Source organism: Bufo gargarizans, chromosome 4, assembly GCF_014858855.1.
Source record: "Bufo gargarizans isolate SCDJY-AF-19 chromosome 4, ASM1485885v1, whole genome shotgun sequence".
NCBI lineage: Eukaryota > Metazoa > Chordata > Amphibia > Anura > Bufonidae > Bufo > Bufo gargarizans.
In genome coordinates this window covers 339,724,609-339,739,607 of record NC_058083.1, presented here as the reverse complement: position 1 = coordinate 339,739,607, position 14,999 = coordinate 339,724,609, and the positions used below count along the sequence as shown (strand labels likewise).

Below are 14,999 nucleotides of genomic sequence, written 5' to 3'. Positions count from 1 at the left end.
GTGAAGAAAAATGGCTGGGTTGTTATGAAAACCTGGTGTAAAACTGTGTGTATGTGGAGGGCCTGTGAGCTTCTATTGGCTAATAAGGGTCATGTGACCGTGTGTATGGCAGTTGGGAGATGAGAAGAAAGACCTGCAAGTTCTATTGGCTAATGTAGGTCATGTGATGTGCCATATTTGCATTTTTTTGCAATATCTCAGGAACGGCACGTCCTAGAGAGCTGAGACCTGGTCTAAAGCCTTCCCGGACACCTGATGTACCTGTGTGCCAAATTTCGTCATTGTAAATGCGACGGTGCGGATTCCTTTAGCGGGGACACATATACACTCAGCTATCTATATATTATATATATATATATATATATATATATATATATACACACACACACACATATATATATATATATATACACACACACACACATACACTGTATATACAGTGATCCGTCGAGTTGCAATGTTAATTGGTCCCAGGACAACCACTGTATGCTAAAACCATTGTAAGTCTATAACTCTTTTAGTAATTGGTTCCAAGACCCAAAAAATTATCCCAAAATAAGTCTGCTGAAAGCTGTAAAATAAATTTCCATGATCAGGACAGGAGCTTCATCAGGGTCCTTTATAGTACACAGCGTATCAGAAAAATAAAATGGAGAGGGCCCTCCCCTTGTGTCTAAAGGAGAACCTGGCATAGATAGAGGACAGTACAAGACATGTAGCACCGTACTGTACTGAAAGAGGAGCTACTAAACACCAATACAAGTGCTTTACCAGAGAAATGGCCATGTTGACTGGTTAGATCTAAGTTTGAGGCATTGTATGTATGTTGAGTCTAGTTTCAACTTATGATGGCCCATAGAAGACCTTGAAATATTGTATCTTGAGGGCTTTGCATCTTGAGGAGCCACTATACCCAAAAAACCTAGAGATTCAAGCTTTTAATAAGAAAATGCACTGCAAGATTATTCTGCATCTGATTTAATAAATTGGACCAACAGTGTTAAGTTAGCAAAATTTAAGTTTAATTCAAAATGGTAACGTAATGCAATATTTCTACTATTATTGTCAGCAGTGAAAGCCAATTTTGTTCTGCTGCCAATCTTCACAAAGCTGATGCCTCTTACTATAGTCGGAGCAAAGGGAGATCCAAAGCTTTCACATTGTTGCTAGTTAGTATCTTGGGAACAGGCTTTCACTGCTTTAAGGACTGACTCATTCTTCTGAATGTAGGTCAGGATTAATTGTTTTGCATCTAGGCAACAATAACTCAATGAAGAACACCAGCCGTGGAGGTCATTAACTTTGTTGTATCAGGTTCTAGAAGTCCGTAATGGATGTCTACAATTGTCAACGTGCAATTGCATTTGTACTACATGCCTTTATTTTATTAGTGACGTATATCATTAAAGGGCTTCTGTCACCCCCCAAAAGTAATTTTTTATTTTTGAGCTAATTAAAATCCTTATAGTGTGATTACTCAATATATAATGCTCTTACTCTAGTTTCTTTATAAAACGCTCTTTTATAATATGTTAATTACCTTGCTACCTGCAAGTAGGGCGGTTGCTTGCTGATAGCTGCTGCATCCTCCTTTCAAAAAAACGCCCTCTCCTCCTGTTGATTGAGAGGGCTAGTGAGCGCTCTCCTCCTTCGGCTGGCCCTGTCTGCGTTCTAAATCTCGCGCCTGCGCTGTACCGGTCTTCAGTTGGCGCAGGCGCACTGAGAGGAGGACGCTCGCTCGGCCGCTCCTTCCTCAGTGCGCCTGCGCCAGGTGTAGATGTGACGTCATCGGCGCAAGCGCACTGAGGAAGGAGCAACCGCCCCCTGCCGCCCTACTTGCTGGTAGCCAGGTAATTAACATATTATAAGTGCGTTTTTTAAAGAAACTAAGCCACAGAAAAATGTAAGAGCATTATATATTGAATAATCACACTAGAAGGATTTTAATTAGCCCAAAAGTGACTTTGGGGGGGGGGGGGTGACAGAAGCCCTTTAAACTACTGCTCTATTGTAGAGGATATGCCAAACAGCCTAAGGATTCTACAGTTTGTTTTAACTGATGATCTATCCTCTGGATAGATCATCAGCATCTGACCGGCGGGGGTCTGACACCTGGGACCCCCGCCGATCAGCTGTTTGAGAAGGCAGCGGTGCTCCAGCAGCGTCACAGCCTTTTCACCGTTTACCGCTGGTCCAGTGACGTCACGACTAGTATCAGCTGGCCTGGCGGGGCTAAGCACCATTCAAGTGAACAGTTTAGACCCGCCCAGGCCAGTTGATACTAGTTGTGACGTCACTAGGCCAGCGGTAAACAGTGAGAAGGCCGCGGCGCTGCTGCCTTCTCAAACAGCTGATCGGCGGGAACCTGGTTTTGGACCCCCCACCGCCTGTCAGATGCTGATGATCTATCCAGAGGACTACCATGTTGCAGTAACTTGTGGGTCACATGGCAATGCCATTAACTTACATTAGTTGTGATGCAGACAGAATACATTGTGATCTTTGGTGAATTGGGGTAGAGAAAAGCAAGTCTAACAATACCTTAAATATCCAACTTACTTCTTTCATTGCCATGAGTTCTCCAGTATCAACACTAATGCATGTGTAGACCTTGCCATACTGACCTTCACCTATGGAAAGATAGAGAGGAATTGGGATTTTGCACAAGCAGTTATATGTACACTGTAAATGCTACACAAGTTTCAACTTAATGGCTTAAGTGCAAGTCTTTATTAATTTAAATTAACTTTAATTATTTTGATCTTCACACAATGTAACTAACTTACCAATTTTGTTTCCTCTTTGCCACTTGAAGGTCACTTTTCTCAACCCAACATGCATAAAGTTATCATAGGACTTAGGAGTATCACAGACTTGTCCAATTATGTTTTTCCTCCTCATTTCTCTGTATCTTTGCTCCTCGAATACCATGACTGATTTCTGAATGGCACTCATAGGTCGGTGCCTGGCAGCAATGTCTGTATAAATTTTTTTTGAAAATACATTACCAAAGTATATGTAGGTTTTCAGTTTATTTTCTTTAAAAAAAAAATAAAAAAAATAGCCAGAAAATAGAAAGGAATTATAAATTCTCTGGTTGATGAAACCCCTAAAGATAATACGCTTGTTAGTAGGAATATTGTAGAACATGTTAGTAATATGGGATGTAAAATAATTTCTAATGTTTTGGTTATCATCCAATAATGTAAGCCAAGATTTTACTACCTTCTCTGTGGGCTAAGCCCCACATACTCTCTTACTACAATGTATTTAGGGTACTCCCAACGTCCCTTGTCTGGTGCACATACAGTAGGTGACCATTCTTGCTTAGTAGTTGTAGTGCGTTGGCAATAATTGCCACTTTAGTTTACCTCGAGTCTGACTAATTAGGTTCTGAAGCTCCCAACTTCGCCTTGTAGAACTTCCTTGCTCCGCCTTCGGATAAGTAGGCTCTAAGTATATATAGAAAAAATAAAGAATAGTTAAATAGGGCCACTCACCAGGTACTAAAACAATTCCAATTCTGGAGCACTGCCTGCCTTCTACCCGAGAACATTACATAGAGTTGCAACAAATAAAAAAAAGGCTGGATCACAGTAACATATCTATTTAATAAGATACAATAACAAGGTTTAAATTTATATATATATATATATATATATATATATATATATATATATATATATATAATAAAATATTACATATATTTATAATTTATATATTTATATTTTATGAATGTATATTTTTTTAACTGTTATTGTATCTTATTAAATAGATATGTTACGATCCGAGTTGTTTGTATTGTTAGATCTTTTCTGATATAGCATTATAATGATCTCTAATGCAGTATTGATCTGTAATGTATTTCTTTACTGTAATTTTTCTTGCTTGAATAATAACATTTCAAATAAATGATTTTTGAACCTAAATAGATATGTTACTGTGAGCCAGCCATTTTTTATTTGTTGCAACTCTAAGTATATAAAGCAATTATGTTGTTAATAAAAAGCAAACTAAATAAAGATGTTTTTCTTTTTTTTTTTAATAAAATTACTTTGATTCAGAAATTGCACAATTAATAACCATAAATAAGACAGCAGTGAATGAATCTATTTGTGAAAAAATGAGAAAAAGTTTGTAAAAAGCGTGGAGGATGTGCTAAAATAAAATGGTGACAAAAAATTAATTGAAAGTAACAGATCACATGCCACCATCAAGGGTCAAATATGGAGACGTTGTGTAGTAGCAGCTGATCTATTAATGTACACAAATTGAAGATTATTCTCCTGCTATTGTTTTTAATTTAATATAATTTATTGTTTAATGATAAAATAAAGAAAAAAAAAAAAAAAAACACATATGTATATATGTTAAATGAGTAGGGAAGTACCTTCTCTCTCCTCCGTTGGGCTTGAATGTCGACTTAGGGATCTGAACTGCAACTCAGATGCTATGGAGGCCAGTCTGTCATTCTCTGGGACACTTGAGCCCCTACAAGACAGAGTGATAACGTACAATAGGAATGAGGTTCTCCCATCGGCAACATATCACAAAGTATCACATTGAGAGGGGTAAAAAAGAGAATGGTATCCTGTAAAGGAAAATAATGGTGGAAAAACATCACTGAGCAGCACGGCGACTTAGTGGTCAGAACTGGTGCCTTGTACCACAGAGATTCCAGGTTTGAATTTGACCAAGGAAAACATCTCCATGAAGATTTCTCTGTGTGGGTTTCCTTTGGGTACTAAGGTTTCCTCCCACCCTCCAAAGACATACTGATAGGGAACTTAGATTGTTGACCCCCAATAGGGACAGCAAGTGATTAGGTCTTTAAAGCACTGCTGAATAGGTCAACTATATATAGTTTACTATGTAAGCAAATTAATTAATAACAATGATGGCTATGAACCATAGATATCTGTGTTAGAGCCTCCTTCTGATGTGGTTCAAACTTGGCAGATTTGTCATTTGTGATTGCAACTAATCTACCGAGTCTGAACATACCTTTACTAGCCACACTAGTAATAGTATGGAACACTTGGAAAAAGGTAGGATTTTAGTGCTAAATATATAAAAAAAAAAAACATAACATTGCCATTAATTACCAAATATTACATAAACACAATTAGTATAACAAGTTTAAAGAACAAAGTGGATGTGTAGTATTATAAGAAATCACAGACCAGTTTAAAGGTGTTGTCAAAGATTTTTATATTGATGGCTTATCCTCAGGCTAGGCCATCAATATCTGATTGGTGGGGATCAACACTTGGCACTCCTGCCAATCAGCTGTTCCCGAGAAGGTTTGCGCCAGAACTACACAGTGGGCAAAGCTGGTCACGGAGGTACTGCTCCCTTCCACTTAAAGGGGAGTAGTGCTGCAGTAACTAGCTCCCTCCACTACAAAATAGCCACTCAGGAAAAACTGATTGATTGGTGTGTGGGATGTCACAGTGATGTGAACTCAGACTTAAAGGTGTTCTCTGAGACGGTGAACCCTTTTTAATATGGCCAGGCAGGATACAGATATTAAAAAAGAAAACAGACCTGTCACTGATGCTTTGACATCCTTGACCTCCTCTTCTGGGCCTAGCTAGACTGGAAGTATGACCATACACTCATGTCACTGGCCATAGCGGTGGCACTGGTTATGTGCTATGCCTACACAAATCAATGTCGAGGCTAATGACTGGCCAGCAGCTGTTATGTGTGTGTAGACAGCACATCACAGTTCTGGCCCAGTGGGGACCGGTAGCTGAGGAGAAAGGAACTCCACTCTGGAACAAAGACAACCAGTGACCGTTTATTTTTTTATTTTATTTTTTTAACTTCTTGCACCCTGACTGCCCATATCAAAAAGGGGTCTTAGTCTTTGAGAATCCTTTTAAGAATGCCCATTTCAAGACCTTACCTAGCTCCCCGCACCGCTCCTTCTCCCTGTACACTGATAAAAACATCCAGTGTCAGAGGTGGGAGCAGCCAATGGTAGGCGAGGACAAGCTTCCAAAGCATCGCAGGTGACGTTAGGGAGGCTTGTCCCAGTCTGTCATTGGCTGCTCCTTGGCCCTGGGAGCGGGGAGCTAGGTAAGTATATTCCCTATGAAGGGCCTGGCACTTTGGGGGGGGGGGGGGGGGGGGGGGGCTGTTTAGGATTTTGAAAAACCCCTTCAACATATTACCATAGGCTTGGATGGAAAATGCAGCTACTCAAAAAAGCATCTGACCAAAGCAATTAAAGAAAGAAAGTAGTAGCTTGAAAATGCTAGATGTTCTAAACAATGGATGCACGGGAAAGCATTTTGATCCAACAGCTTTCCATAACACCATACTTCAAGAAATAAAGAAATACTCCCAGAAAAATGTTTATTCTCTGACCTGGTAGAAAGGTACATGATGTAAACTGTAGTGAAGGTAATCTTCTTACCATCGACTATATTTTGTGAGTAATAACCTCTCTTCTGATCCTTTGCTGTGTCATGTGACCAACACTCTGACTCTCCAAATAACACCGCATCTTATGTGTGGACAGGAAGTCAGTTTCTCTATATATTCCTATGGAAGCTTTAATGTCAGTTTCATAGGAATGACACAGCTAAGGATCAGAAGGAAGGTTATAACTCTCAAATACAGTCACTGGTGATTATCTTCACTAGTTTACATTATGTACCTTTCAAACAAGTCTTTGTGGAAGTGCTACTTTAAAATCTCAAGACCAAGGAAGCCAGGTGGCCAGACACCTTTAACAGCTATCTGTCAAACTAGCAATTCCTACTTAATCTCCCAACACATGCATGCCTAGTTCAGTTGAGAGTGCATGGGTTGTCAATAGGGAGTAAGATGCTGCCAGATACGTCTGGCTGTAGCTCATCTACTCTGAGAACATAGGATTCAACATCCCTAAACTTTCTTCCCCCGTAGACATAACAGTCAGCCAGTCTCACCCAAATTAGCACATTTGGACAGCTCTGCTGTGTGTATGAGTGCCTTTTAGACACCAAGTTATGGGACAAACTACATGATTCGCCATTTTTTTCTATGCGGAATGCACAAAGCTTTTTGGGCGTTTTATTTTTTTCGCGTGGTATTGAATGGTATCAAGTATTGCAATACTTTTTTAATGGTATCGAAATCGATTAAAAAATTTGGCATCGCAACAACTAAATTGCGCAGGGCAAAGGCATTTTTTGGAGATCCGGGGACGTACTGGGGCTCTCAATGGGGCTGCCAGGAAGCCCGGTGATGTCACCGGCACTGATGGGCGGGAATTAGGGCTGCTCTAGCCAGTAAAACAGCTAGGGCAGCGCTAAAGCCCGCTCATCAGAGCTGGTGATGTCACCGAACACACTGCTGGAAGTTTGAGCCCGGCAGTGTGTTATTGTAAATAAAAGATAGTTTGCCCTGCGCAATTTAGCGCAGGGCAAAGGAGCGCATCGGAGCATGAGATGCTGAGGTGAAAATAAGGGTATGTCCGGGTTCAGCTCTGAACCCGGACAACCCCTTTAACTGCTGCTATAAAAATGTACAACTCGTCTAAAAAATAAAAATAAAAAAAGCCCTCATATGGCTATGTAAACAGAAAAATGGCCCTTGGAAGGTGAGCAGAAAAAAATTAATAAAACAAATTCCAATGTTAGTAGCGTTCTGAAGGGGTTAAATGGACAAAGGATATTTAAATGTTGTAAGGGCTCTAATTCAAGTATCCAAGATAAATAAGAAAGCAAGACAAATTAGCGTGCATCCAGAAGCCTGAGACAGTAGATGACCTGACAGGGTAGGACTACCTGATATCATTTGCAATGCTGAAGGATTTTTGTAGAACTGAATCACTACAAAGAGGAGTGGGGCGACCGACAGCTGTGTTGGATGAGCTCTTCACATCACATGAGAAAACACGACTGCTGCGACAAAAAGAGAAACATCAGGAACAGTTCTAGCAGGTCAGGAACAGACAGGAAATCCCATGCTTCTGAGAAACTATGAAAAGCATCCTGTGCCGCTTATTGATTATATGTTTGAGAAGGTTTTCATTTATCTAAGGCCTCTTTCACACGAACGTGTGCGCCCCGTGGCCACGCACGAACACCAACCGTGTGGCAGCCGCAGCGGATCGTGGACCCATCCACTTTAATGGGTCCTCGATCCGCAAAAAGATAGGACATGTTCTATCTTTTTGCGGAACGAAAGTACGGGACGAAACCTCACGGAAGCACTCCGTAGTGCTTCTGTGCAGCACCATTCCACATCTCCGGATTTGCGGACCCATTCAAATGAATAGGTCTGCATCCGTTATGCTGAATGCCAACAAAACAGCGCCCGTGTATTGCGGATCCGCAATACGGCCACGGAGCGCACACGTGTGAAAGAGGCCTAAGTTGTGGTACATCCTATTGCCCTATGTAGAGGAAGCATTTAAGGCTGGGTCCACATCATGTTTTTTCCATCCGTTTAAAGTATACAAAAAATGTATAAATTAAATGGATGCCTCAGACTGATGCCATACAGTTTAATTAAGGGAAAAGAAAAAAAAAAGTTAATTTTTTTAACCAATTGTGTTACGTTTTTGTATCCTTTTTTTCTTTCTAACATACACTCACCTAAATAATTATTAGGAACACCTGTTCTATTTCTCATTAATGCGATTATCTAGTCAACCAATCACATGGCAGTTGCTTCAAAGCATGTAGGGTTGTGGTCCTGGTCAAGACAATCTCCTGAACTCCAAACTGAATGTCAGAAGGAGAAAGAAAGGTGGGCTACAACAGCAGAAGACCCCACCGGGTACCACTCATCTCCACTACAAATAGGAAAAAGAGGCTACAATTTGCACAAGCTCACCAAAATTGGACGGTTGAAGACTGGAAAAATGTTGCCTGGTCTGACGAGTCTCGATTTCTGTTGAGACATTCAAATGGTAGAGTCCGAATTTGGCATAAACAGAATGAGAACAAGTATCCATCATGCCTTGTTACCACTGTGCAGGCTGGTGGTGGTGTAATGGTGTGGGGGATGTTTTCTGGGCACACTTTAGGCCCCTTAGTGCCAGTTGGCAAGTGTTTAAATGCCACGGGCTACCTGAGCATTGTTTGACCATGTCCATCCCTTCATGACCACCATGTACCCATCCTCTGATGGCTACTTCCAGCAGGATAATGCACCATGTCACAAAGCTCTAATCATTTCAAATTGGTTTCTTGAACATGACAATGAGTTCACTGTACTAAAATGGCCCCCACAGTCACCAGATCTCTACCCAATAGAGCATCTTTGGGATGTGGTGGAACGTGAGCTTCGTGCCCTGGATGTGCATCCCTCAAATCTCCATCAACTGCAAGATGCTATCCTATCAATATGGGCCAACATTTCTAAAGAATGCCATCAGCACCTTGTTGAATCAATGCCACATAGCATTAAGGCAGCTCTGAAGGCAAAAGGGGGTCCAACACCGTATTAGTATGGTGCTCCTAATAATTCTTTAGGTGAGGGTATATGTCAAGCAGAGGCATAAAAATGCGATGTAAACCCACCCTTACTGCTACACTTCCATACTACTAATAGCTAAAACGCCACAAAAAATATTCTGCTGCTTGGCTAGTAAGAGCGCTGGAAGAATACATTGCAGATTTATTTTAATTGTCGTTACAAAAAAAAGAATAAAAAAAAGAATAATTCATTAGAAGGCACCTGTTGGATTGTCCTAAAGAAAATTAACTCTTCACCTTCAATAAGCACACAATTAGCTTTAACAGTAATGGATCTGCCTAAAAGTATGTGGACATTCTGCCTCCCTTTAAACAATGCCCATTTATCTAACTTTTGGCAAGCACGGAACAAAAAGTGCAATTTATGCAAACTTCTATTTTGGCTCAGTTTCAGCCTAAAAATAGTTTACTAAATGTCGGCTATAGTTTAGGTGTCGGGGGTTTATTCACAAGGAGAGTGCTCCCTCTGCTTCTCACGTTGGTGACTAACAGGCTGCTGTGTGTACATGTGCAGTATACTCAAAAGCCTGTCCATCACTACAAAGAGGGTCTGGGAGAGCACTCTCTTGATGAATACACTGGACTCAAACTACATGTATAGTGTATTTTTTCATAAAGTAGCTTCCAGTACCCCCGATGGCAGTACCTTCCCTTACACAGGGCTATATATTAAGCTGATAGATCTTCTTCAGGCCTCATGCACACAACCGTATTTTGTATAAGTGTCCAATCTGCTTTTTCTGCGGATTGCACACAGACTTATTCATTACTACGGGTGTCATCCGTATGTCTGTTCTACAAATTATAGCATATGTCCTATTCTTGCCCATATTGTGGACATGAATAGTAATTTCTAGTAACAGGCCTGAGAAAAATGTGCATTGCACACGGAAGGTGTCCGCATTTTGCGGACCAAAAACTAGATTTTTCTACTCACTGTAAAATCTGTTTCTCTGGCGTTCATTGGGGGGACACAGGCGTTGACCATGTGTATAGCTTTTGCCGCTAGGAGGCGGGCACTAAGCACACAAGCTATATCCCTTCCTGCAGGGAACAAGCTAATCAGTTTAGTGCAAAAGCAGTAGGAGAAGCCAGACATAAGAAAAATCACATTATGTGCAAACCCAGAACCACACAGGCCCGAAAAGGCCCATAAACAAAAAACTGGGTGGGAGCTGTGTCCCCCAATGAACGGAAGAGAAACAGATTTTACGGTGAGTACAAAAATCTAGTTTTCTCATCTGTCTTATTGAGAGACACAAGCATTCATTGACCATGGGAAGTTCCAGAGCAGTCCCTGGGGGTGGGCTTAACTACAACCCCCTGCCAATCAGAGAACCCCTGTTTGCAAAAATCTAACAGTCAGAAGATGCAAAGGTGTGCACCCTGTAAAACTTAGAAAAAGTATGCAAAGCGACCAGGTTGCCGCCTTGCACACCTGAAGGGCTGAAGCCCCGTGATGCATAGCCCAAGAGGCTCCCACTGCCCGAAACGAATGAGCAGTCACCCAGAAGAACGGGGCCCGGTCCTTAACGTGGTATGCTTCCACAATAGCCAAACAAATCCACCTGGAATTGGAAGTTTGAAGCTGCCAGCCCTCGTCTCGGCCCCTCTGGAATCACAAACAGAATATCCGTCCGCCTGAAAGATGCCATCTGGGACAGATAGATACACATTGCACGCCACTCTACGGACAGAAGTAATAGCAACTAAAAAAGACACCTTATAAGACAGGAAGCGCAGCGACACCTGCTGCAAAGACTCAAACAGAGAAGATTGGAGTGCGTTGAGCACTAGATTAAGATCCCGAGGATCCAATGGAGGACGGAAGGTGGGTGCAGCATGCGCCACCCCCTGCAGAAAAGTCTGAACCTCTGAAAGCGAAGCTAAATTTCGCTGAAAAAGAATGGAGAGAGCCAACACTTGCCCTTTAAGAGAGAGCCAGCCCCAAGGCCATGCCCGACTGCAGGAAAGCCAAAAGTCGCAGCAAAGAAAAACGAACGGGAGACAACTGTCCCTGCTCGCACCAACTAAAGTAGGACTTCCAGGTCCAGTGGTAGATTCTGGAAGACGACGGCTTCCTGGCCCAAATCATGGTCTGGACCACCGCATCTGAAAACCCACGAGCTTTCAGTATGGTGCCTTCAACAGCCATGCTGTTAATGCTAAATTCGGATGGAAGATCAGCCCCTGCGACAGCAGGTCCTCCCGGAGCGGAAGACACCAAGGTTAGTCATCGAGAAGGGCGATTAGGGATGCGTGCCACCCCCTGCGGGACCAATCCGGGGCCACCAGAATGACGGGCAGTCCCTCTGACCTGATCTTCCAGAGAAGACACGGAATGAGAGGAAGAGGCGTAAACTTGTAAGGAAACGTGAACCGACTCCACGGGATCACCAGTGCATCGCATACCAGGGCCCTGGGGTCCGTGGACCATGCGACAAACTCCTCGACCTTGTTGTTCAGCCGCAAGGCCATGAGATCCACATCCGGCTGACCCCACCTCTTGCAGATGTCCCGAAAGACCTGTGGGTGAAGAGCCCACTTGCCGGGACAGAGACGCTCCCGGCTGAGAAAGTCTGCGACCCAGTTGTCTACGCCTGGAATGTGAACTGCCAATAGCGTCAGAACCTGGTTCTCCGCCCAGCTGAAAATCAGCGCCGTCCCCTCCATGAATGTCGGGCTCCGGGTGCCGCCCTGGTGATTGAGGCATGCCACCGCTGTGGAGTTGTTGGACTGCACCTGCACTGGATAACCCCTGAGATGGTCGGCCCAGTGTTGCAGAGAGAGCCGAAACACCCTCAACTCCAGAACATTGATTGGAAGGGAGCACTCCTCGCGTTACCATACCCCCTGGACCTAGAGATTTTTCAACACTCCCCCCAAATGCCTGAGGCTTGCGTCCGTTGTTAACACGGAGAAGGAAATACTCCGCCCCAATGTCAACATCGGAGAGACCGTCCACCATCTTAGGACCCGGCGCACAGGGGCAAGGAGACGCATTGGCCGATCCAAGGAGTCTGGGGAGTGATCCCAGCTGGACAGAATGGATCGCAGAAGCGCTCTGGTATAGAACTGAGCATAGGGAACTGCTTCGAAGGCAGAAACCATGTGCCCCAGAGCCCGCATGCAGCAACGAATGGGAACCGGAGCTGACCGCAACAATGAGCGAATCTGAAGATGGAGAGCGGATAGTTTTTCTGGAGGCAAGAACATCTTGGCCTGACAAGTGTCCAGTACCATCCCTACATAAATCAATCGCTGCAATGGATAAAGACACCGACTTCTGTCTGTTCATGATCCATCCAAAGCTCTCCTGGGTGTCCAGGACTATGCTCAGGCTGTATGCCGTCCCTTGGAATGACAGACCCTTCCCCAGGATGTAATCTAAGTAAGTGATTGCCACGATCCCCCTGGCATGAAGCAGGGCCATGACTGCCGCCAGAACCTTCATAAAGACCCTGGGAGCCGTGGCCAGGCCGAATGGGAGGGCTACAAATTGGTAAACCGGAGAAACATCCGATGACTGACGTATATGGGCACACGAAGAAAAGAGTCCTTTATGTCTATCAAGGACAGGTACTCCCCTGGTTCCATGGACGCAATGACCGACCTCAGTAACCCCACCTGGAAACTGCGGACGCGAAGGAAACGGTTGAGTGTCTTGAGGTCTAGAATGTGACGGACCGTGCTTCTTGGGCAGGAAGCTTGACCTCCCTCATCCACGCATAAGACGTGAGCCAGCCAAACATGCAGAAACACATGAAGCCGGCCGCCCACCCAAACAGAGGGCGCCGGGAGCCGCCCGTAATGCAGCGGAGCTCTTAGGGTTAAAGGATTTGGAGCCCTGTTGACGAGAATGCCAGGAAGGCCACGGCTTGAATGAAGGCTTGCGCTTCTGGCCTGTGGCCGACTTAACGGACGCTCCATTGAGTCCGGAAAAACCCCGAAAGGGATGAAAAAAAGGCTTCCGCTTTTTTTGCATTATTAGACCACCCCCTGTTCTGAGGTAAATGGGTGCTCTTACCACCTGTAGCGCCCAAAATGATCTCATCCAGGCACTTACCAAAAAGTCTGCTGCTGCTTTGAAGCATTACCTGCCACCCAGCATGAGAGCCATAGGGTTTGGCAAATAGCCACCAACAGGGCTGACGAGTGAGCCATAAACCTAGCCACGTCACAAATATATGCACTGCCATGCAAGAGCTACAGGGCCACATCTGCAAGATCCTCCGAGGGGACTCCCGACTTAAGACCCTGACGTAAGTTATTTGCCCACTCCCCCATAGCCGTGCTCGCCCCAGCTGCAGAGGAATCAAACTCCTGGTGGTTGGGGAAACACTTGTGCGAGCGACGGGACCTTCTAAAGGATAAACCCGAGCTGTCCACCATGGAGGATAGTTTGGGTGACTGACCCTCCGGTGAGACAACATCCTCATCTCACCATCTCTCTTCGAAACATGCCTCTTCAGCTGAGGACATGTCAGAGTGAGACTCTCTAGCAGCACCGGTCAGAGGACTGCCTTGCCGACAAACGCCCCCATATATCCACAATAGCTTTGTTGGTATTGGAGACATCCTGTACCACCCTAGACAGGGAACACGCCTATTCCGGTTCTGCCGTAGGTTGGTCATGCGGGAAGCAATGGGGTCGGAGCAGAGCCGCTTGATGGCACCGCAGCACACGCAAACCAGAGGGAGTGACTGAGAGGATGGAAATTTTGCGCAACATGAAATGGGTTCAGACATAATGACACCCTTGGTACCCCAATGAGGAAAAAGGGAAGGTTAGGCCCTGTAAGAAGGGACAATGAGCACTTATCCAGCCTGTGTCCCTTCAAGCAGCAAGCCAGTCCGTCAGCGTACTGCCGGGTGCTTTAAATCCCGGAAGTGGGCTCTGCTGCTGGTGTGGCGAAAACACAAGCCATGCGCTCAAAATGACGCCACCTCTCACAGCCCCCCACCCCCCCGCCGGACAACACGCAAGCATCCCCGGCCGAACCCAGAAGACGGCAAGGTAAAAATGACAATGGCCCCGGCTGCCCCAAAACCGAGCTGACGCACCGATCAGGAAGCGGCGCTCAGAGGAGTAAACTCCGCCCCCTCCTCTCCCAGGCGCATTCAGGAGAACGTCGCTGTGGAAACGGACGGCCCCAGTAGTAGGATGTCAACACAGACGAGGGTAACTCCGCCCCCTCTTCTCCCCGGCATTCAGGAAGACGCCGCTGGACCAAAGAAGCCGCAGGAGGACGCGCCGCCGTGTACGGCCACACAGCAGGAGCAGCCCTGCATGCTGGACGTAGAAGATAGATGGCCCCAGGTGCCATTTAACTGGCTCTCATTGCTGCCCATAGTACGGGGCGACCACATGGGTGGAGAAGAGGGTACTGGGGGGGGGGATATGCACTGTGGGCAGTCTCCTACTCACCTGTCCAATGTCTTCTGTCCCCCTGGCTCCAGCCAGATCACCAACTTCGGTGTGCGGCCCCTTGGTGAGGGACACTATACCGGAAACAGAGG

General features: G+C 44.8%; 1 protein-coding gene across 4 annotated transcripts in view; it reads right to left on the bottom strand.

Moving 5' to 3' along the window:
- Nucleotides 1–14,999, bottom strand: part of MAP3K4 (mitogen-activated protein kinase kinase kinase 4) — a 205,622-nt gene that overhangs the window by 27,152 nt on the left and 163,471 nt on the right. The window contains exons 17-22 of one of the 4 annotated variants that reach the window (XM_044292179.1): nucleotides 8,836–8,892; nucleotides 7,782–7,895; nucleotides 4,391–4,491; nucleotides 3,372–3,452; nucleotides 2,787–2,978; nucleotides 2,560–2,630 (exon numbers count right to left, since the gene is read on the bottom strand). In XM_044292179.1, the coding sequence (XP_044148114.1) occupies nucleotides 2,560–2,630; nucleotides 2,787–2,978; nucleotides 3,372–3,452; nucleotides 4,391–4,491; nucleotides 7,782–7,895; nucleotides 8,836–8,892 (616 nt within the window). The remainder of the gene's footprint in view (nucleotides 1–2,559; nucleotides 2,631–2,786; nucleotides 2,979–3,371; nucleotides 3,453–4,390; nucleotides 4,492–7,781; nucleotides 7,896–8,835; nucleotides 8,893–14,999) is intronic. The other 3 variants (XM_044292181.1, XM_044292180.1, XM_044292182.1) reach the window with 3 other exon arrangements.